Source organism: Trachemys scripta, chromosome 2 (assembly GCF_013100865.1).
Source record: "Trachemys scripta elegans isolate TJP31775 chromosome 2, CAS_Tse_1.0, whole genome shotgun sequence".
NCBI lineage: Eukaryota > Metazoa > Chordata > Testudines > Emydidae > Trachemys > Trachemys scripta.
In genome coordinates, this window is record NC_048299.1 from 216,677,857 (window position 1) to 216,703,069 (window position 25,213).

At 41.3% G+C, this 25,213-nt stretch overlaps 1 protein-coding gene across 1 annotated transcript in view; it reads right to left on the reverse strand.

Moving 5' to 3' along the window:
- The window catches only part of LOC117871648 (transmembrane protein 68-like), a 33,782-nt gene extending 14,026 nt beyond the window's left edge, over positions 1–19,756 (reverse strand). The window contains exons 1-3 of the mRNA XM_034759444.1: positions 19,380–19,756; positions 8,624–8,788; positions 160–353 (exon numbers count right to left, since the gene is read on the reverse strand). Of these exons, the coding sequence (XP_034615335.1) occupies positions 160–353; positions 8,624–8,788; positions 19,380–19,695 (675 nt within the window). The 5' untranslated portion in view covers positions 19,696–19,756. The remainder of the gene's footprint in view (positions 1–159; positions 354–8,623; positions 8,789–19,379) is intronic.
- Positions 19,757–25,213: the final 5,457 nt, after the last annotated feature.

Here is a 25,213-nt window from a genome sequence, read left to right on the forward strand (position 1 = left end):
TCATAGCCCTAAGCATCCTGAGAAAGTGTCAGACCAGGCTCTGTAGCTGGAGGCTATGAGAGACTTGCATCCTTTATGACTCAGGCACAGAGAGGGCCATATAACACACAACAATCAATGGATTACACATTTACATCACACACGCAGGAGACGACTCACCACTTTTGCGTCTATGGCCACCTGAGCAAAACCTTTACGATTACCCCACAAGATACCGTAGTTTTCATCACTAAAGAATGATTCTCGAGCTCCACCTGGTGCAACACCCAGTAAGTTGCCTTTCTTCAGAATTTCAACACATTGTTCTCTCCCCCCATACACTGCAGTAAGCAGTTTAAGATACAGTTGTAGGCCTGCAGTAAACAACCAGTACAGATCATTATGGTACATTAAACTCATTACATAATTCACATATTGAAAATTAAACCCAACCAAACACACACACTCTCTCTTTCTCTCACACACAAACATACACGTCTTCAGCATTTTTTAACTGTGGCTACCTGTTACATATCTGATAAAACTGGATGTCATAATCAGTATAACGAGCTCAATGGAGTGGATCATTCAGTGCACTGAATCAGAGCAATAGAGAGAGGCAGAGGCAATTTAGAGGCCAAATTATGTTTTATCTCAATCAGCTGGGATAAAGGAGAAATCAATTAAGTGGGAAATAATCACCAGTAAATCAGAGTTAGTTGTTTTAGCAGGAACTTCTTGGGCTTACACGATAAACTATTACTGTTATCTACCTGTATATTAACTACTATTATCTTATTTGAACATAATTAAATGTATAGGTAATAATTTACGTTTATGAAATAGCAGAATTTTGAATTAGAAAATACAATGCACTGGAACATAAACCCCACTGTTATAAGTTCACTTATAAGTTTCTCAGTTTTCAGCCTCTGGAAGCCCAGAGTATGGAGGAAGAGTTCTTAGGATGTTTAGTTATATCCTGAGCAATCCTCTTGTGCAATCTTTGTTTACTGTTTTGAGTTCCAGCTTAAATAAAGGCATGTGTTCCTTGATGTGATGTGTTGGCTTCTTGACTGAAGAAGATTGATTATCCCTCTGTTACGTTCTGGCTTACAGTCCCTTTCCTCTCTGGCAATTTCTCTATTCCTGTCACGTCACTTTATATACCTTAAGATTCTGTCTGGATGTTTTGTTTTACAGTCCTTACTACTTTCTTACTTTTACTACAGCTCACTTCTTCCATATTTTTTTAAGTCTGTTTCTCTTTAATTACAGTTTCTTTTATTACAGCTTATTTCCTTTACAGTTCATTCTTGCTTTACTTTTCTCAGAGTTTTCTAACAATGTTTTTCTAATAATTTCTTAGATTACTTAGAGACTCTAGCTATTTTTCCTCTTGTTTAACTATACTGTTCCTCTTTTAACGTTTTCTCTTTTCCCCTTATACTGCTGTCTTTCCTTTTCCTAGTACTTTTCCTTTTGTGGTTATCCCTACTTTCCTAGTTTCTCTGTCTTTCCTGTCCCTCCTGAACTGGCCTTATTCCATTTCAGCTCTGTTTCTGGCACCCCTTCAAAGACACACCTGGGCCACTGGGGTCCCTATTCACTGGCTCTCCACTTACTGCAATCCTTCTTTCCTGTGCTGATTGCTGCCTCACTCACTACTTGCCTCTCTCCCAACGCTGGCCAACCTCCCTCCAGACTCCACCAGCCATGTCCACCACTGTCTGTTTAGCCTGCTTGCAGCAGCACTCCAGGAAGGAAGCTGCCACCTGCTCTTCCCCTCTTGTTTTTTTTTTCCTTTTCTGTTTTTCCCCCAAAACCATCCCAGGCTCAAGCTCACCCTGCTTCAGCAGCCCCCGGATAAATGGAGTTATCCAGACAAAGAACAGACAAAGTAGATAGAATAAAACCAAGGAAGTTACTGCAGGGTGACATGACTGTGCTGAATGGTCTTTGTCTTTTTCAGTTACTACTACTGCATCTGTTGATGGATACCAATTTAAAGCCAAATGCTGACTTTAGTGGCTGCAGATTTTGGTCCATAGTTTTTCTCACTTTTACATTAAAAACTTCTGAGACTTTGCCTGAGGCTCACTTGGAAATCAGAATTGTTTTATAAATTTACAGCTTGAAACTAAACAGCCCTGTCTTGTGTGTTCCCTTTGTTAGGGGACCTTTTGACAACCAGCAGAATGCCTAATGTTTTTAGGCCATCGCCAGTAACTGGAATATCAATTAATGTGCTCATTGCTAAAAATAGCTAAAGCTAGCCAGTAGGCCTTTGTAGCAGCCTTAGCATAACTAAACGAGCCGGAGGGTGGGGGCTGAGTGACCACGAGAGTTGGGCATGATCCTGCTTGCCTTCCTATTAAAGCTTTCTTTGAAAGTGCTGAAATTGCATCTTTTAAAAAAACAGGAAGTCTAGCTATATCTTTGGACTGTTGTTGTGTGGAAAGACAGCTGCAGGACTAACAGCTTAAAACGTGCTTGCTTAATGTTTTTTCTTTGATTGACACATTGTTGATATAATTGTAGTAGTTACTAACCTAAAAGGGGTAGATAGGTCTGAGGAATTTGGATTTGACCTTCTGGACATCTCTTGGAATCCAAAGCGACAGGCACTCAACTGGCCACTTGAACCTTGTCATTTGACCACTCGAGACCCCTTCAGACCATGGGTAACTATTATTTGGGGGCGCTTTAACATTTTGCATAGCTTTGTGCTTGAGTTCTAATAAAATAGTAATTTGGGATGAAAGCACTTTGGGTTTGTGCCAATCTTTAATTAGATGGATGCACTGTGTCACCCACTGATTTGTTCCTGACACTGTCTCACAAAGAGAACAGTTACTCTGAGCTTTGGGTTGAGAGAATCCTGGGTAACACCCTCACTTAATTTGAATGAGTTAAAAAAAAGTCACTGTTGCTTCCCCAGAATATATACACAACACCCAAAAATAAGCCTAACTTTACCATTACCCTATTGAAAAACTAAAAACTTTTGAGAGGGTAATAAACTATAACTTCTTGTAGTCTGAGGACAAGAGGCAAAGAGTCACAACACAGGGAATCATGGCATATCAGAATACAAAGAGACCAATACCAAGATTACAAATGTTTTCTGTTTTTACAAATTGCTCCAATAACATAATTATGTTAAGGATAGTAAGAATTTTTGACACTACAGATGTATATTGGGAAATTTTGTTACCTTTTTTCTTTCTGAGTTCACAAATGTAGCTCTGGGATTTTGGGTTACAAATGAAATAAAGATTACTAAAGTTGAGTTCCTCAAACTATTTTCAGTTGGTTTAAAGAAACTTCTTACAAAGATGTGTAACTTTAAATGAATACAAAAACTGAATCATCCACACTATGCTGAGCAGTATGGGAAGTGGGGATTATTCTTTGAAACAGCTTCTAAGGAGAATAGCATAGAGACAAACAAACCACTAGCTCCTAGGTAAATTTGAATTGCATTAACAAACCTCCAGCTACCAGTGGAATAATGGTAGCCTAATTATGGTGGGAAATTACCAGAAATTTTTTTGAAGCTTTAAACCTTAAAAGATATGGTCATTCACCCATAAATTTACAATAATAAGAAATATACTATATAAAACAATTACTTATGCACCAAAAAAGTACAGTGTAGTAAGAAACCAATCTCTGAAAGAAAGAAAGAATAGTTCTCTTCCCAGTGGTCTCTGCATATTGCCACTCATGAAACGCATGAGCCAAGCCTGACAATGGAACCTAACTAGCAGTGCTCAGACCCCGCTTCAGTGTTCCTGAAAATTCTAGGGGCCAGGCTATACAAAGGGGCATGGCAATCCACAGCCACCTCAATTCCTTCCTGCGGCCTGCAGTGATGGACTCTGAACCTTTCTGGACCTTTGCTCTGATGCTTTAAAAACCCTCTAGTAGTTCTGAAGTTAGAATGAAGGATTGTAGTTAGTTTCTAGTTTACATAGGTTCGGTAGTTTAGTTCTACAATACAATTTTAATGGAAAAATTCAAATGGTAGAGCTGAAGAAGAACCCTGGATTCAAACATTGTGTCTCTAGGCTACCCGAAGATGTTTCTGGCCTCAGATGCGCATTCCTGATGCCTTGCTTACTTCAGAGAGAGACGTTCTCCATCAAGGTGCTCAATCTGCACCACGTTTACTCCGAGAGCTAAGAAGGAGAGACAGAATAGATTGTTCGTACTCCTTCAGGAGGCATTGTCAGCTCAGTTGGGATCTGACAAGACATCAGATCCAGGGGATAAGCCCAGACCATCCTTAGATCTAGGTCCTTCAGATCAGAAAGATAAAGAGAAACATAATGACCTCTGTCCATTCTGAGGGCATCTTCAACTCCAGCAGCATCAGCTGTGCCACCTTCAGAGAAAGGGAAGAATGAGGCTAAGAAGATCTCCAGGTCTGCAGATCTGAGACAAGATGAGAGAAATCTACCTACGGAAACCACCTCTGTTAGCAGAACTATTCCAAGAATGGAAAATTCATCAGATCCAGACTCTATGAATCCGAATAAGATTATGGTACATAAAAATTCTGTGAGCAGAGCTAAGATACAGGCATCGAAGTCTTTGGAATCAGTGTGTAACCAAGGTACTTTGCCAGTTTCAAGTACTTGGGAAGCTTCTCTTAAGCCAGTGGCTTACGGACTGCAACCCTAGCCAGTGAGAACTACTCTTGTGCAACATTCTGGTTCCAATCCTCCTATTCATTCTCTCACAGAAATGGCTCAGATCCAGCCCTCTTGAGTCCTTAGCAGTCTCAGATGCATAAAAAAAATCAAGAACAAATAAGAGGAGCTCTTCTTCAGCAAGCCTTTCCTTACCTCCAGAGAATAAGAGAAGAGAGGAATGGTGATTTCACCTCCAGTTCCACTTCCCTTTGGGCTCTCCATATATTATCTTTATGATCAGTTCTATCAGATCCACTGCTGTCACCTCTACTCTCACTATCAGATCCAAGATCGGAACCATTATCTGAGTAATATCCACTTCAGATCAGCCGCTACCATTGGCTCCTTGTCATCCGCCTGATCATAACAAGAGATATTGGGACTCAAGATCCTTTCAATTTTATGGTCAAGGGTATGAATCGGATCTGATGACTGAATCAAATATATGTGCAGGTGACCCCGTTGAAGAAAAATATGTAATGGAATGGTGTATAGCACACAACATAACCCCAATTGCAATTCATTTAGCAGGAAAGGACAATCTCTTAGTGGATCATCTAAGCAGGATTAATATAGACTCACATGAATGGTCCCCAAAATTTCAGTAGCGTGAGATATTTTTCTTCAACGGGGTCACCTGCACATATATTTATTTGCCATCGGGAAAAACACAAAATGCCAAAGGTAATGGTTAAGAGCCTGAAAGGATTGTTGCTTAATTTCAGATGCATTCTTGATACTGTGGACTCAAGGGCTACTGTAAAGATTTCCTTCTTTTCCACTTGTATAGAAAATGGTATCTAGATAAAGCAGAACAAGGCAAGGATTATTCTGGTCATGCTGGCATGGCTCCAGCAACAGTGGTTCCCAATTATGCTCCGCTTCTCAGCAGGGAATTTCAAGATCCTTCCTGTCTCTCTAGAGTCGTTCACCCAGCAGAATGGTTGGATTTACCGCCCAGACCCAAGCTTCCTTCATCTAACAGCATGGACGATAGATTTTTAAGTGACTTGGAATTGTCTCTCTTGCCGAATGTGCACCCGTTTTAACAAACTCTAGAAAAGAAGTCAACTAGTAAATGCTGTCTATAGGCTTGCAACTCAACAGGACCCAACTACAGGGGTTGAGTTTAGGTCAAGTCAGAAAACAATCCAGTCCTCTAGGACTCAGGTCAGGTAAGCTCTTATCATCTCTGCCTGCCTGTGATATCAGCACAGTGGTGGCTGCATGCTCCACTCCTGCCAGCCGCCACCACCCCGCTGTGCTCAGTGTGAGGTGGAGTGAGTATGCCGACAAATCGCAGCACACACAGCACAGTGAGGCTGCAGTGGCCAGTAGGAGTGAGGCATGCCGCCTCTGCTGCCCCAACCCCACAAGCAGGAGGAGGCTGGAGATTGATCACGGGCATGGGGTGCAGGGAGCACCACGAGACTGAGACCCAAGGATGAGGCGGTGGCACTAACACAGGTTTGGGGATGAGTATCGGGTGCAGGTTGGGTCTGAAAACAAGTTGATGCTTTCAGGTTGCGTTCAGGTTGGCTGTGCTGGGGTAAGGTTCAGGTCTGGGTTTGGCTTTAAAATTAGGCCCAAGCTGACTTCTAATACTGTTACATTGAAAAAGGTTTTCTTTATAGGTGGCTAAAAGGGGTGTTCTCTCTTCCTTAGCCTCATACATAGTATTCTGGAGTATTTACTTTATCGTAAAATGTCAGGATTATCATTGTCCTCAGTTAGAGTGCATTTATCTGCCATAGTTACCTTCCACTCTAATAGGTTGGTGCTTATAGATGAATTATTTAACAAATTTATGAAGGGTCTAAACAATATGTACCCTCCTATAACTGGGTACTTACGCAATTAATGCAACAACCTTTTGAGCCAGTGGGGGAAATGTTCTTTATTTCTCCTTTCACTTACAACATTTCTAGTAGCAATTACTTCAGCAAGAAGAGTTAATTAATTACAAGCTCTTATGGTAGATCTGCCATATACAATTTTCCAAAAGACAAGGTAGTGCTAGTCTTCACTCCTGTTTTTTACCCAAAGTTGTTACAGATTTCTACATCAATCAATCAATAAATTTGCCATGCTCCCTGCCCCAAAGTTCACCCCCATAGGGCTAAGGCAAGACTTCATACACATGAAGTTAAAAGAGCATTGGCATTCTGTACAGATAGACAAGAAGCATTAGACATTCTCCAAGTCTATTTCTATTATATGCTGATGACAAAAAGGGTCAGTCTACATCTTCACAGACATTATCGAGATGGAATAAACTCTATATTCAGGAAACACATTCTTTACCTTTGGTTCCATTCCTTCAAAGGATTATAGCCAATTCCACTAGAATCAAGCAGGCTACATTATTACCTTGCTTCCATGTTCCAATTGCAAAAATCTGTATGGTGGCCACATGGAGTTCTATCCTTCCATACACATTATGCTCTTGACTTGGCTTCTAGATCCATCAATCTCTTTTTAATTAAGTGTTCCTTGCTCACCTTCCTAGAATGGGTACTGCTAATCAGTTTATCCCATTAGTGGGAATTTGCAGAAGCCACTCAAAGGAGAATTGAAGGTTACTTAATTGTAACTGAGATTCTTGAAAATGAACTTGGCATACTCATATTCCCCATCTGCCTTCCCCTCTTGCTTGGAGTCATAATCCATACATGGTGTTGAGCAAGCAGTGGAAAGACCTGAAGTGATGGATCCCCAGGCCCCCTTTTATAGCCTCACCCCTAAAATGTTCAGGAACAGTGAAGGAAGGGGAAAGTAAGAGCACCTGAGTGCTCCAATGGGCACTGCCTATTAGGATCCCTCTTCAGAGCTTCTAGGCCATCACATCCCATGAATGTGAGGGAAAATATTGATTACAAGTAATTAACCTTCATTTTCAGAACATCAGTTGGAAGAAGTCAGGGAGACAAAATAACTATTAAAGAAAACTAGCTGGAAGACTACAGTAGAACCTCAGAATTATGAACACCAGAGTTACAAATTCACCAGTCAACCACACACCTCATTTGGAACCGGAAGTACACAATCAGGCAGTAGTAGAAACAAAAAAAAAAAAAAAAAGCAAATACAGTACTGTGTTAAACGTAAACTACTAAAAAAATAAAGGGAAAGCAACATTTTTCTTCTTCATGGTAAAGTTTCAAAGATGTATTAAGTCAATGTTCAGTTGTAAACTTTTGAAAGAATAACCATAACATTTTGTTCAGAGTTATGAACATTTCAGAGTTATGAACAACCTCCATTTCCAAGGTGTTCATAACTCTGAGATTCTACTGTACAGGCAAAATCCATCCTTGGTACAACTCCATTAACTTCAATGAAATTACATCAAAGATGAATTTTGCATTCAGAATCCAAGTTTTGAATATGCATGGGACAGTGCAATCAATTATTAGTTCCTAATGCTCATCTTAATGAGAAGCTGGGATGCTTCATAGGATTTCTATTTAACAACAATACAGTAGGTTACCAGGCTGGAAAAAAAAGTTTGTTAGATTGGTTTATACTTTAGTTCTGTCTCTCTGTCAGGGCAGTCAGAAAGAAGTGGCTGGCAGTTGGGGTTGCCCTACCCTCTGTTTTAGCGAGGGGGAATATGAGACCATACAGGATGCCTCTGCAACCCTTTGCTGGACATTGCTAGAGAAAAGCTTTCCAAACTCCTGTGCAGAGGTCGCAAACACACCATATGTGGGATCTGCATGGCCAGGAGCTCAAAGAACTTTTAGCTATAATAAACTTCAGAAGGCCTTAGAGTTTCTCAAATGCTTGAAATTATACTATTTTCTGTAGTGCATACTTGGAAAGCATTTTGTTTGAGTCTTAATATTTGTAATAAGGTACTTATGTCTAGTATTGTGGGATAGACTTGTGTCTCTGAATTTAAGATATTTCTAACTCTCTCATTTACAATAGAAGTACTTTACCTGGTATCAGACGCAAGGCACGTTCAACTACTGAATAGGAGACTCTGCCCGTCTGTATATAGAGATTACAGACAAAGAAGTGGTAGTCTACAGAAGTGGCTCCATGATAATAAACAATAAGCGCCGGTCCTTCTGGTATTTTTTCTATACCATGAACTTCATAACCTGTCAAGAATACAAAGTACAATAGTTTCAATATTAGCTTTTTATAAGTCATGCTGTGATTTAACATAAAGCTACTCACTACAGGAAACGCCGTACTATATATGGGGAAGATGTTCTAGGAGTCAACTTTAGGACATCCAATGTTAGTCAAGAAGTGATTAGCATAACAATTAACTCTTGGCTCTGACAGTCAAACATTTCACTTCACAGTTAAAAATGCAGTGAGAAAATGGCAGCCATTTTTTTGGATCTCTGGCATCACTGCATCATATGTCAGCTCACAGAGCCTAAAGTACTGGTGCAGTTTTGAGTCAGTGTTATTATTTATTATTTTTGTAATGGTGTCCATGATTTAAAAGAAGTCAGGAATTGAAGGGGGAGAGTGGGAGGCTATCCTTGCCTGTAAATGCTATTTATCTAATGATCCAGGGCAGTCTCTAACTCGATGGGTTTTTTGTTAGTCACACTTGGGTAGTTAACAACCAATCAATCTACAGACGTTTGAGCACCAGGTCAGCGGAATGAGTCTTCTGTTAGTTTTCCAGGCTTTTATATGTTAAAAGTCCAAAAACTAAAAATACTTTCAAACTAGGGAATAGTGAGGGAGAGACAAATATATAGGGTATGTCTACACTGCACAGTTGTCACCAAAAAATTTGTCTTTCACGGGTACTTAAAAAAGCTCCCCCGCAAAAGACAAAAGTTTTGCCAACACAAGCGGCAGTGTGAACGCGACTTTGTCAGCAGGAACGCTCTCCTGCCGACAAAGCTTATGCCGCTTGCGGGGCTGGAAGTATTTTGTCAGCAAAAGTGCCAACAAAATACCACAAAAAAGCGTTCACACACACTGACTTTTAGCGACAAGGCTGTGTCAACATAGCCTTGTCTCTAAAAGCTGCGTAATGTAGACAAGCCCAAAGAAAGACCTAGTTAATTGAAAAATATTTTTTTTTGTGAACTAACTTTAACAGTTTAACTTGACTTAACACTGCACTATCTTAAATATTGGCTTTGGAGATGCTGGGTTATTTCCTCCTGCCTCAGTCTGATAACTCAGAGGTCAGTGTGACAATCAGAGATATGTGAGTCCAGACAGGCCTAGTGTAGGGAGCTACACTAAAGAAGGTCTGGTACAGCGTGGAGGAGCTCAGTATTTGTTAGTCTACTCACTGGAAGGCAGGGTGAGAATGCAGAGCTAAGAAGAGGCTTGAGATCATCTAGACTCAACTGGCTTTCAAAAATTCAGTAATCTCATTGGTCACGTCAAGTATGACCTAAACACAAAACCCATCAAGTTAGAGACTTCCCTTGTTCACTCAGAAACAGCAAGGATATAGGGAAGAATACTGTTGGTAAATCAGACTTTAAAATGATAAATTTCAGTGATTGAGTGAGACACAGTTGATAGCTCAGATGCTCAACCTGATCAGCACAATAAAAGTGAACTAATGTGAAAACTGCTTATCAAATCTACCCCATCAGAAAGAATCTACAGTGTTGTTTTCTGTGATGGGTTCCCCCTCCGTTGGGGAGCCATCTGGAACTGGGGTACCATTGAGCCCTCCTGACCCACCAGCTTGGGCTCCCTCTCACACTTTGCTGCTGTGATAAGTTGCTAAGCTTTCCAAGCCTGCACTTTCAATCAGGGTACACAGGTAGGGACACACCCAGCTGTAGTAACATGTAAACAGGCTCTCTGACCAGCCCCTGCACAGAAAGGCTAAACAGGTAGTCCACATCCCAGTTCCTAGGGCAGCCATCCCCCTTTGGAAGGTAAACCCAAAATTATACCATCTTGTGCTGCACAGGGAACTGTACAGCATAAACTCATGAAATCTCCTTCAATGTGGAGGAGTCTTAATAATTTTAATCTTTCATCATATGGAAGCTTTTCCATGGCTTTAGTCATCTGCAGTGTCCTTCTTTGGACCTATTCTATTTCTGCTTTATTATTTTTGAGAAGAAGCAGTGAATGGAATTGAACTTCATATTCAAAATGAGAGTATGCCATCCAGTTTGTGTACATTGCACATCTATTTCCGTCCAGATGTCCACTGTGACACCTTTTTCTTAACTGGTTACAATTTATTTAGAAATATTATATGTTCATGAGCAATGTAGTTCAACTTCTGCATTTGTCTATGCAGAACTCTTCATTCTGGTCTTACATGGGCTAGTACTTAAGTAACTGTGGTAATGGCTCAGGTAGGGGGCCAAGAGATGGTGTTGGTGGACTCAACACCCCATAGAATTGGCATAAAGGAGCAGCAGGAAGGGTTGGATCACATATATATTATATTAAATAATACAAATATATGCAAACTAAATTGTTTGTTTAGCATATGCAGGGATCAGTATTGCACGGAAGGAAGACATCAAATAATAAATCAACTGTCAATTCAGAGAAAGGAGGAAAAAAGAGTCTGCAAATAAAAACAATCCTAACTAAAAGCCCTCGTATCTCAAAATTAAAAAATCTGCAAAGAAAAAACCTTTAGTTATGCACACTAATTTTCTTTGTTTTGGTAAGAGTCTGTACTTTCTGCTTGACTTCTGGGTCACGGATGTGGAGAGAATATTTTGCTGAGATCCAAGAAATCATTTAAAGCTCTGTCTAGAGATGCTCCAAACAATAAAGTATCATCAAAGTGTGCTTGGATGAGGATGCTCCTCATTGTAGGATCTTTATCTGGTACAGCCCACCATGTGCTTTAAGATTCCAGAATTTTACATAGGAGACAATCAGCCAAGAATCTGGGAATAGCACAGGCTAAGATGTATAACAATTCTGGGGGTTGTCTTTGATTGGCTTCTGTCATTTTTCTGGGGTGGGGGTTCCTAGCTGATTACTTCTTCGGGGGTTGGATGAGGAATGAGATAGAGGGCAGTGCAGACTATGGCTACGCATACAAGGGCAGCTCTCAGAACAAGAAAGGAGGATCCAAAAATGTCATCTGAGAACACACTTTCAAATTTTCAGCCATTGACTCATGAACTCCAATAGACTTCCTGCTGCATCAGCTGAGCTGTAGGAAGAAAAGTTGGTCTTTGAAACTGCAGAAAATGTGTAAGCATCAAGTCCTATTGCATTTGGTATCACTTTAGTAAAGTTCAGTTGATGGACCTTTGATTTAGTTAACCCAAGTCTTCTGGGTTATTTAAACAGGAAAAGAAAGCTTGTGGTCTCCCTCAGACTCCAAGGGACTAGCCTGACTGGGCCCAGGGACTTTGTTTGCTGACTCTAATTTGTGGAGCTCTGAGCTAGGGCCCTGAGATCCCCCTTATGAACTTTGTTAAAAAAGACTATTACTTCCCTGATCTTCTTGAAGAAGACATGTGTTTTATTAATTTGTTTTGACTTCCCCTGTCTTGAATCCTTTACACAGTAGCTTATAAGAGATCTGGTCTGTTCTGTGTCCTATTCCAACTGGCTGCACGTGAGTTTCACAATGTCCTACCCAGACTCTGTTTGGAAAGACAGTTCCAAAACCACATCATGTAGGCAATTCACTCCAAGTGCCAGCAGAGGGTGTAGCCAATTCACAAAAATACATATACGAGAGGAACATTTGGTAGCAGCCTCCCAACTGTGGGGAGCAGGCAGGATAACTCAACTATAAGGGCCAGAGTAGTAGATCTTTGTGTATGAGAAATGCTATTTTTCAAGGAGCATCTCTTTCTATTTTATTCCAAACAAAGACACCAGGGATACCTGCTTTCATTAGTGATTTTTACTTTAAAAAAAAGATTAACCAAGGTTTTTTTTTAAAAAATATTGAATGCTCAATGCTTTTTTTGCCTCGGTCTTCACAGACAAGGTCAGCTCCCACACTGCTGTCCTGGGCAACACAGTATGTGGAGGAGGTGAACAGCCCTCAGTGGTGAAAGAACAGGTTAAGGACTATTTAGAAAAGCTGGACATGCACAAGTCCTTGGGTCCAGATCTAATGCATCTGAGGGTGCTGAGGGAATTGGCTGATGTCATTGCAGAGCCACTGGCCATTATCTTTGAAAACTCGTGGCGATCAGGGGAGGTCCAAGATGATTGGAAAAAGGCAAATATAGTGCCCATCTTTAAAAAAGGGAAGAAGGGGAACCCGGGGAACTACAGACCGATCAGCCTCACCTCAGTCCCTGGAAAAATCATGGAACAGGTCCTCAAGGAAACCATTTTGAAGCCCTTGGAGGAGAGGAAGGTGATCAGGACAACATGGATTCACCAAGGGCAAGTCATGCCTGACCAACCTGATTGCCTTCTATGATGAGATAACTGGCTCTGTGGATATGGGGAAAGCAGCGGACGTGATATATCTTGACTTTAGCAAAGCTTTTGATACGGTCCCACAGTATTCTTGCCAGCAAGTTAAAAAAGTATGGATTGGATGAATGGACTATAAGGTGGATAGAAAGCTGGCTAGATTGTTATGCTCAATGGGTAGTGATCAATGGCTCAATGTCTAATTGGCAACCGGTATCAAGCAGAGTACCCCAGGGGTTGGTCTTGGGGCCAGTTTTGTTCAACATCGTTATTAATGATCTGGATGATGGGATGGATTGCACCCTCAGCAAGTTTGCAGATGATGCTAAGCTATGGGGAGAGGTAGATACACTGGAGGGTAGGGATAGCGTCCAGAGTGACCTAGACAAATTGGAGGATTGGGCCAAAAGAAATCTGATGAGATTCAACAAGGAAAAGGGCAGAGTCCTGCACTTAGGACGGAAGAATCCCATGCACTGCTACAGGCTGGGGACCAACTGGCTAAGCAGCAGTTCTGCAGAAAAAGGCCTGGGGATTACAGTAGACGAGAAGCTGGATATGATTCAGCAGTGTGCCCTTGTTGCCAAGAAGGCTAACGGCATATTCAGCTGAATTAGTAGGAGTATTGCCAGCAGATCGACGGAAGTGATTATTCCCCTCTATTTGGCACTGGTGAGGCCATATCTGGAGTATTGCGTCCAGTTTTGGGCCCCCCACTACAGAAAGGATGTGGACAAATTGGAGAAAGTCCAGCGGAGGGCAATGAAAATGATCGGGGGGCTGGGGCACATGACTTACGAGAAGAGGCTAAGGGAACTGGCTTTATTTAGTCTGCAGAAGAGAAAAGTGAGGGGGAATTTGATAGCAGCCTTCAACTACCTGAAGGGGGGTTCCAAAGAGGATGGAGCTCAGCTGTTCTCAGTGGTGGCAGATGACAGAACAAGGAACAATGGTCTCAAATTGCAGTGGGGGAGGTCTAGGTTGGATATTAGGAAACACTATTTCACTAGAAGGGTGGTGAAGCACTTAGAGGTTTTTAAGGCCCAGCTTGACAAAGCCCTGACCAGGATGATTTAGTTGGTGTTGGTCCTGCTTTGAGCAGGAGGTTGGACTAGATGACCTCGTGAGGTCTCTTCCAGTCCTAATCTTCTATGATTCTATGATTTTATGAATACAAAATAATATTTAAGGACTTTAATTACTAACAGAATAGACATACCACTCTAAATTTACAAAAATTACATTTTTTAAAATATAGTAGGGCTGTCAAACAATTAAAAAAATCAATCGTGATTCATCGCAAGATTTAAAAAAATCACGATGAATCAGTTTTAATCACACTATTAAACAATAACAGAATACCATTTAGTTAAATATTTGTGAATGTTTTCTACGTTTCAAATATATTGATTTCAGTTATAACACAGAATACAAAGTGTACAGTGCTCACTTTCTATTTATTTTTATGATAAATATTTGCACTGTAAAAAAACAAAATAAATAGTATTTTTTCAATTCACCTAACACAAGTTCTGTAATGCAATTTTGTATCGTGAAAAGGCAACCTAACATAACTGCACTCAAAAATAAAATAGTGTAAAACTTTAGAGCCTACAAGTTCTACTTGTGGAACATGCTGTCAGAAGTCTTAAAAGAACAACACTCCAATTCAGAAACTGAATCACCAAAAAAGAAAATCAACCTACTGTTGCTGGTATCTGACTCAGATAATGAAAATGAATGTGTGTCAGTCCGCACTGCTTTGGATCGTTATTGAGCAGAACCCGTTATCAGCATGGAAGCATGTCCTCTGGAATGGAGGCCAAAGCATGAAGGGGCGTTTGAATGTTCAGCGTATCTGGCACGTAAATACCTTGCAATGCCGGCTACAACAGTGCCATGTGAACACCATCAGGTGACATCGTAAATAAGAAGCGAGCAGCATTATCACCCGTAAATGTAAACAAACATTTTTGTCTTATCGATTGGCTGCACAAGAAGTAAGATTGAGTGGACTTGTAGGCTCCAAAGTTTTACATTGTTTTGTTTTTGAGTGCAGTTATGTAACAAAAAAAATCTACATTTGTAAGTTGCATGTTCACAATAAAGAGATTGCACTACAGGACTTGTATAAGGTGAATTGAAAAATACTATTTTTTTGCAAATATTTACACTCAAAAGATAAAAATAATAATACAAAGTGAGCACTGTACATTTTGTCTTCTGTGTTGTAATGGAAATCAATATATATGAAAATGTAGAAAACATCCAAAAATATTTATAATAAATTTAAATTGGTATTCTATTGTATAACAGTGCAATTAAAACTGTGATTAATTACGATTACTTTTTTTAATCAAGTTAATTTGTTTTGAGTTAATCGCTTGAGTTAACTGCAATTAATTGACAGCCCTAAAATATAGTGATCAGTGAAGTATCTGACAAAAGCTGGTTGGTTTAACAAAACATGGCCTTTTAATAAAAGAAATACTCCAAGGGTGGGGATATTCTAGGGCTGTTTTCTTGAGACAGGAGGTTGCCTAATAAAGGAAGACACACTCTACGCGGAAGTTTTGCTTGTTTTAACATACAAAGAGTAGGTTCAAAGTCCTGCATTTCTCCTGAAAAAGCAGATAGCAACTCAAGAGTTCTTTAAATATTTCAGTTCCCTTTTCTGCTTTAAGTGTTTGCAGTATTACAAACAGTGCAGAAGAAATACACAACATTGAGCTGAGTTCCAGATGGGTATATGGAATAAGAAGTGATTTTTCAGCTATGTTATTTTACATTGTATTTATATATATTTAGTTATTGGTTTAGAATCTCAACTATTCCCTTGGATTTGATAAATAAAAGCATCTCAGTTCATCCTCAAGTGCCGTTCTAGCCCCAAAAGACTATATAAAAATGGCAGCTTCTAACTTATAAATTCAAAGTAGAAATAAGGAATAAGTGACTCAGGGGCTTTCCAGTCTGTTTATAAATAATCTAAGTGCTGGTCTATACACAAATTTAAATCAAAATAATTAAATCTGCTTCATTTCACACCTTTTGTTGTTTTAGTGCAAGTCTGTATGTGGATACCCTTGTTCCAGAATAAGAGCGTCCACACACAGACTTGCAACAAAAATAATAAAAGCCAAGTTTGATATTTTAGTGCAACTTTGTGTGTAGACCAGCCCTTAGTTTTCATTTACAAAAGAAAATATTCTGGCACTTATTGTTGCAAATAACATGACAAGTGTTATCTTCCCAAATGTGCAGACAGACAACGTGAGGTAATAGACACTAACTGTGAAAAGTCCAAATCCTGGCCCTAGCCACAAATATATATAAATAACATGGTAAATTTACAAGGAAGGTCCTCATGGATTTGAGAAGTCAGGGGAAGGAATCATCCTTTTACCTCCGTCAGATCTTCCTGAGGCAGCAAAGCTTCTCTTTAGCTATTGCTCAAGCCTCAAGGTTGGAGTTATCTTTCTCCAACTATGCCTACTCTGTGTGGGGTGCAATGATCTGTAGATCTTCATTGCAGCTGATATTCAGCCCTACTTCCCCAGTTACTGCTGTGCAGAAGCAAGTCGCTACTGAATTGGCTCCCGCGTCTTTCAAATGTTGCATGTTATTTCAACTACTCATACATATTGCCAGGTTCTAAGTAAACTGTGACCGCTCAGATAAGAGAACTGAGTATCATATGGACAGTTCAATGAAAACCTCCGTTCAAAGCTCAATAGTGAAAAAAGAAAATATTAGGCTGTATAAAGAATAAATAGAAAATTATACTGAGAATATTATAATTCCATTGTAGATCAATGGTACATTCACCTAAAATACTATGTTCACGTTTGGTCATCCTAACAAAAAAGGATATACCAGAAAGAGAAAAGGTCCAGAAATAGATGGCAGTATCTGAAGACATAGAAAAACTACTTCTTAACCCCTCCTCCATAAAGAAAAGACTGAATTGTATAATAGGGGACACAACACAGATATACAAAATAATTAATTGTATAGGGAAGGTAAATCTTCTATTTACCTTTTCAGAGAGACAGACAGTGAAACTGAAAATAGACATTTTTTAAAGACAGTGCATAATTAGCCTATGGAATTCACTGGAAGAGAATTTTGATCAAGAACTTAACAGGAATAAAAAATATTGGACATGCATTTGCATAAAGAGAACAGCTTACAGTTATATTATACAAGATAGTTTATTATTCCCCAGTAAGGGATATAGACCCACATATACTTAAGGGAATAAGGCAACCATTAACTGATGATCTTAGGAAGAAATTTTCCCTCTGGGCAGGTTATTTCATAATTAACCATTATAGTACCTTCCTCTGGAACATTTGGTAGTTGCCACTATTAGAGATGGGCTACTGGATTAGATAAGTGATTAGATTATGGCAGTTCCACTTCTTATCCACTGCATAGGTTCCCCAAACCGACCCCACCATTCAGAAGCTGAAGTACATTCAGTGACAAAGGCCTTAGACAGTCATGGGTGGGGCGACATTCAAGGCCAAAGGAAAGAAACACTTAATTTAATTATGCCTCTCGCTTCTGTGTGTCTTAGTTTTACCCTTCATAACTAATGTATGTCTGGAAATTCTGGGAAGCTTCAGCTCTCCCCTCTCACCCACTCCAAACCTTGTACACTTTGGCAACAAGTAGGATAAATAGTCTCACTCTTCTGTGAGACTATACAGGAGATGTATTATTAACAACTCCATTTCAGATGTGATGCACTGGCCTTTTGTGCTGCCCCATTGTATCGCAAACTTACATCCAAAATGCATTGCCTACTTTCACTCCCAAGCAGTGTCAAGCGTATTCCACACCCGGAGAATCTGATGTAGAATTTACTCTTCAGCAACAATTCTGTTCCAGAATCCGGGCGCTCTCTTTTTTAAATTGTTTATAGCCTATATGGTTGCAGAGAAAACCTTGAAAATGTGAAGTGAGTAAATCAACACAGTAATGTCTCCCTGAGTCTACAGAAAGTCTGAAACAATACCTGACGAGGTGTAAACTGCTCTGTTCATCTCAAACAGGGCCCCAGGAACTCTGCCTCCTTCCCTCCCCATGAGAGCCAAGGACTGCTGCCTCAGTGCCAGGGACTGGACTAGATGACTTCTTGAGGTCCCTTCCAGCTCTACATCTGTATGATTCTGTGATTCTGAGTGGAAGGAGCCAGAAGTGTGAGCTGGGCTGCCAAGGCATTGCAGCCAAGGCCCAGTGAAGCCAGCTTCGTGTTCCACTTTCATTGATACACACTGGGGGTGGGGGATGGACATTCTGACTCAGGCATCCTTGACAACATCATAGGAGCCAAAATCTGGAAATGAAGTTGGGTCCACTCTCAGGATTAATCAAAATCACAGCCTCAAATAATCACTATTCAATTCAACATCAAGGAGTATTTTCAGCTATAAATGACTGTGTGTGTGTGTGTGGGCAGGGAGAACAGACAGGAGACATGAAAAATGAAGAGTATTTCCTAGCAATAGAATAAGTTAACATTGGAACAGAATTTAGGGGTTGTTTCCTTCAGAATTTAGTTCCATTGCACCTACTGTAGAATTTCAAAATGTTTACCTCAGCACCCATGGAGCACCCACAGAGTCAACGCCTATGTCTACTACATTAACTTCATCCATTATGCTTGTTATTCCAATTTAACGAAAAAACTCACAATCTATCACATGTCTGGCAGTTCTAAAATTTATAAGACCACACCAGTACTTATGTTCCTTTTCTACAGTACACTTTTTCTTTGAAAAATTCCCACCACTGGTACTATCGGTGAAGCCACATCAGTGATAAGAACAGTGAGACATTTTTAGATAAAAGTCAAGTGTAGACAGCCAAGGAGTAAAACAGCATCAGCTGTCAAGAGCTCATTACTACCAACTTGGGCTGCATAAGAACCAATAGCTTAGAGCAGTGTTTCCCAACCGGTGTGCCATCCGAACAGGTAGCTGCGGAATTTTTTAAAAACTACACATAAGAACAAAAACACCTTCTCTTGTATTTTAGTGTCAGAGCCAGATCGCATTCTATATTTTGCGGGAAGCAGTACCGCAGCTCCCATTGGCCGGGAAGCGGTCCCGCAGCTCCCATTGTCTGGGAACGGCAAACCGCGGCCACTGGGAGCTGCGAACTGTGAGCGGTCATACCTGCGGACGCTCAGGTAAACAAACCGTCTCACAACCCTCCAGGGGCTTACCCTGAACAAGCCGCAAACGATGTTTGGGAACCCCTGTCATGTAGTCACCTGTTGCAATAATACATATTTAGTGTTTAAAGGGAAAAAAAATCTCTTACCGTGCCATAGCTTTCCATACATACTAATTATGCGTGACACCATTAGCCTTCCGTTGTCCCACAATTTATTGGAAAAATCATCATCTAGGCCGTTCTTTCTCTTGTAAATGTGAAGGCAAATATTACAAAAGACACAAATGATAAACCAAAGTAAATGAGGAAAAAATAATATTATGAGTGACACGCACAAGAAGTAGCCCATGTAGTTTGGACAGTGGTAGACCATGCCAATCCATTCTTTTAATATGTAAATCAGCCAGGTTGAGTTGGTCACAGATTCCTGCCCTGAAGTATAGGATTTACTTTCATTTATCATCTTCTGTTTAAAGAAGAATTAGGCAAACTGAGTCAAGCTCTCTTCGTAGTCAAAGCAGCTTCTTAACTTTGCTCCTAGAAAGAGAGAACACACTGTGTCATTTATTCCTATTACTACCACCAGAGAAATTACATACATGCTTTCATTATGTGTAGTTAATTTCATTATATCAGTGCCCTTTTGCTATGTTGCTCCTAAGCAGCTGTTGCTGTTCTGGGGAGTGTCGACAATTTATAGTAGGGAACGTGTTCCCTGGGGAAATGTTGCGCTTAAGGTGTTGCTGCAAACAAGCATCTACTGTATCCTGTTTTTCTCATGTGAAGTAGGACTTTGACATATGGTTATGCATGCATACACAACTATTTTTAAACACATTGCAGTAGTGCCAGAAGAGCATCAGCAGAAGAGGGGACTGAAAGCAGCAGAGGAACCCCTGACCAGTGATGGACTGAAGTGTCGTGAAAGACCTGTGCTATGGGGTCTGGGGCAACACTGATGGAGATTAGGTGTTGGTCAGAGAGGGAGAACTGAAACTGATAGATCAGAGAAGAAAGAGTTTTTATCCAGAACAAGATTTAATGAGTGGCCATCGTGGTGAGTGAAGGAGCTTTCTAGGGCTGAAGATCAATTGCAGAGGGGAGGATGAGGAAATGAGGATGAGGAGGCAGCAACTAATGGGTCAGAAGAGACAGCAATGTGGAAGATTAAATCAAAGAGTGTGAAAGAGGAGGACTGTGGGTAGAGTCAGAAGGAAAACTAGGAATCATAGAGGAACTTGGAATGGTCAAGGTAACAAAATAAGGAAGGAACTTGCTCCTTCCTAGATGATCTTCTCCCCACTTGCTTCTCTCCCTTCCACCAGAAGCCATTATGAAACCTTAATTATAGTGCTTGGTCCTACTATAATGCAGTGGTCTCCAAAGTGGGGTGCGTGCACCTCAGGGGGTTCACAAGAGGATTCCTGGGGGTGCGCAGCAGGAGGAGCGGGAGTCCAAGCGGCTTTTTTTTTTTTTTTTTGCTTCGGCAGAAATGGTAGAGCCGGCACGGCAGGGGATGCGTCCTCAAAATTTATTTACTGATAGGGATGCGCGATCAAAGAAGTTTGGAGACCACTGCGATAATGAAATGAAATAAATAATAAATAATGGTCAGTACAGCAATCTTTGAGTCTTGCTTAACATACCAACTTTTAGTGGTGTGCTTTTGTTCTATAATTGTTTTATATAATATTTCTTAACCTCACCAGTATAGTGAGGACTGATTAGCAAATTTTTGCGAAGGACTTTGATATGAAGTTCTACTTTAAAAAAAACTACATTAAGAATCATGCTCTGTATAATAGTAATATCTATCGGTATAATAGTAATTATAAAACTAAAAGGAGGCTAATTTGTCAGCTACTTTGCCCTCCTTCTCCTGTGTCAGCAAAATTCAATACACTGGTAACTAACAAGAATAGGACAAATAACAAGGTGGCTTGCAGTTGCACTGCGAGAATACACCTACGATTGTGGAGACAGATTAGAACCCCAGAGGTTTATGGTTCATTAAAAGTGGGACTGGTAGCACCCAGGTTGCCTGACACTTCCCCTTATAAGAGTCTGTTTCAGTTATTTATAATTTTACCAGACTTTAACTTTGTGGGCTGAAATTTTCCATGCCAGAAAATATGGAACCAGGGAAGGGATAGGTTGGAGAAGACAGGGCAGAAAGGATCACACCTAAGAGAATGGGCAGAAGAGTCTGTGCCCACTAGAGTGGAATTCAAGATTTCTGAGTCCCACCATTCCTCTGTGAAACCTATTGGTAAGTGTCCCATTCTGCTCTGGTGCTGGTCCACATAGCAGACACTGGTTGTCATCCTCTATTAGTTAGTCCATTAGCTGAAAATGGCAGAGGTCTGCATGGTGGATCTAAGGGTACGTCTATACTTGTAGCTAGGGGTGCGATTTCCAATTTACGTTGACATACACTAGCTCTTGTCAAATTAGCGTGCTAAAAATAGTAGTATAGTCACTATAGTGCAGGCAGCAGCAAACACCGGCACAGGCTAGCTGCCCAGAGTACAAACCCTCCTGGACCCTGTGGGTATGTACTCATGGTGGCTAGCTTATGCCACAACTAGCCTCTGCCCATGCTATCAGGACTACTAGGATGGCCAACTTTCTAATCTGTGAAAAATGGACACTGAGTGCCGGAACCTCCCCAACCCCCTGCTCCACCTCTTCCCCCTGAGGCCTCACCCGTGCTCTGACTCTTCCCTCCTAAGGCCCTGCCCTGCCCCAGTCACCCCCCACCACTGGAGTGCGGCTCTTCCTCCCCTGTCCTGCCCCATTCATCCCCCACCCCCAGAGCGCGGCTCCTCCTCCCCCACCCTGCCCCAGTCAACCCCACCCCCAGAGCACGGCTCTCCCTCCCCCACCCTGCCCCAGTCACCCCCCACCCCCAGAGCACGACTCTCCCTTCCCCACCCTGCCCCAGTCACCCCCCAGCCCCAGAGCACAGCTCTCCCTCCCCCACCTTGCCCCAGTCACCCCCCACTCCCAGAGCACGGCTCTCCCTCCCCCACCCTGCCCCAGTCACCCCCCACCCCCAGAGCACGACTCTCCCTCCCCCACCCTGCCCCAGTAACCCCCCACCTGCAGAGCACAGCTCTTCCTTCCCCGTCCTGCCCCAGTCACCCGGGGGAGGGGGAGGAAGAGCCGCGCTCCAGGGATGGGGGATGAATGGGGCAGGACGGGGGAGGAAGAGCTGCACTCAGGGGATGGGGGGAGACTGGGGCAGGACAGGGGAGGAAGAGCCGCGCTCCGGGGTGGGGAGTAACTGGGGCAGCACTGGGGAGGGATAGTCATGCTCTAGGGGTGGGGGGGTGACTGTGGCAGGATGGGGGAGGGAGAGCCGCACTCCGGGGGTGGGGGGTGACTGGGGCAGGACGGAGGAGGGAGAGCCACATTCCGGGGTGGAGGGGTGACTGGGGCAGGACAGAGTCCAGCACCTCGGGGGCGGGACACAAATGAGGCTGAGAAGGGGGACCGGGTAGTAAACCCAGTCACTGGCCCCACTCCTCAAACGCTGCCCCCTTCAGGATCCCTCCTCCAGGGTGCCGGCCGCCATACCTCTCTCCACCAGAGCCGGCCAGTTCCTGAATGCTCTTTCAGCTCCAGCAGCAGCTGCTCTTCCCACCCTCCTGGCGGCAGAACAGAAGCCAATTGTGGACCGTTACTCAAGTAATCGGACTTTTAATGTCTGTCAGTAGTACTGATCAGACACTGTCAAGTCCCCTTTTCAACAGACTTTCTAGTCAAAAACTGGACACCTGGCAACCCTAATGATTATACTACTATTTTTAGTGCACCAGCTCAAGGAAAACTAGTGGTAGTATATCTGCACAAGCTGGGAATCAGATCCTTAGCTCCAAGGGTGGATGTAACCTGTAGGTTCCAACCCTGCTGATGACTCATGACGATGCCACATGATGCAATTTCTGTTTTTTCAGATGCAATTTCTGTTTTTTCAGTTTTCGTTTTTTAAAACCTAGGAAACCACGTACGCACACCTGCGCGCACACACATACACAAAATCTTAAAAGAACATATATAACTTAGAGAAATTTTCACTTGACCAGAGCAAAGGTTACAAATTCAAGCACTCAAAAGTAAGGAAATGCCGGAATTAAGGTGCCTGTGCAACTGTAAGTCGGCCCTCTTGTGTATATGCATTATGGTGCAGTTTTTAGTTACATGATCACATACCATTTTTTTTTCACAAGTCCCCTGCCTCATTCAGTGCATGAGATGAATCAAGGTGATGTCTGTTCTGAGGATGAATCAGGATGATTCAAATTGACAACCCAAAATTAGTGGAATTTTTTACCTTAATCTCTCTGGGACTCAGGTCCCCATCTTTAGAATGGGGATAATACTCATCTCACAGGGATGTTGTGAAAATTAACATTTGTGAAGCACTCATATACTGTAGGGTTGAACACCACAGATAAACCCATTTGGAAATTAATCATTCTGTCTTCTGAGTAGTGTTTGAATAGTGTGCAGTAAATAAGGCATGGGGCACACACTGAATAATGACGATAAAATAAAATAATGAACAGCTGCCCATTAAGTAAGAATCATCCATCCTCTGCACTGAACGAGGTAGGGGTCCTGAGAAAAAACAGTATGTCATCATGTAATTAAAGACTTTATCATAATGATACACACAAGAGGACCAAACTAAGTTTGCACACAGAACCTTAATTTTAGCATTTCCTAACTTTTGAGTGCTTGACTTATCATCTTTAATAATGTTCTTTTAACATATATTAAACATTTCTCTCTCTTTTTTAAAAAATGTTTACAATCTAATGCAGTGCAAAACCTAAGGGAGAAGAAGAGGGAAAAAGAAGAGATTCCAGAATTGAAAGGATTGTGTTACACAAGTCTTTTCAAGATCAAGTCTTAAGAATGTGTTTAATTTTTTGTACTGAGTAGTTCCATTGACCTCAGTCTCTGTGTGCTATAATATTAAAAGCATTAAAATAATAAAGTAAATACACAAGTATTAAGATGTTTGGTATTTTGGGCCAGCTATCTTTAATAATCTCATCAGAGGAAATATTTCCAAAATTAAGACTACAGAAAAGCTAAGATTCAATGCTCAGAAGCTTCTACAAATGCTGAGGCTAATGATTGAAAGATAAATAAGCCAAATAAACCACCACCAACTGATATGAAACTGCAACTCCCACAACTCTTAAATTGGGAACCTGCCATTATATCTGACAAATATCCCTAAATTGACACTGTCAACATTAAATCAATTTTTAAAAGAGTTTGAAATAGTTTCATCTCAGATGTGCCCCTCTACCAGGTTTTGTGAGTTTACAATCACAGTTTACTATTATATTTTTCGTTCTCCCATCTTGCTCTGTGAAAAACCCAACAAGGAAACCTGACTAGCTGTATAAGGGAGCTGATGAAACTGTCTATACACAGAGTGCAATCACAGGAACTGCCAGATTGACCCGTGTTGCATCTAGTCCAGTGTTTTGTTTCCAATACTGGCCAACTACAAGATGCTTCAAGGAAGATGCAAGAAACCCCGAAGTGGGCATTTATGGAATACCTGCTCCTATTCTGTTCTCTATATACTATACAGAACACCCATCATTCTGCTAATCTAATGCCCATCAATTAGAAATTAGTTAATCCCTGAAGAATAAGAGTTGATCACTTCCATTTTTCTTACATATTACCTACATTTACTGCGGATGTTCTCTGAATCCATATAAATGTCAAACTTTGTTTTTAATCCTGCTAAACTCTTGTCTAACTGATATATTGTGGCAAAGAGTTTCCACGTGCTACTTATGCATTCGGTAAAAGATCATTTTGTCCGTTTTAAACGTGAGCCTGTTAACTTCCTTGCAAGTCCCATTGTTGCCTTATGAGAGAGGATAGGGTTGAGAGAAGCAAATTATCGCCTCTTTCATCTCCATCTCTAAACAGTCCCGATCGTCCCA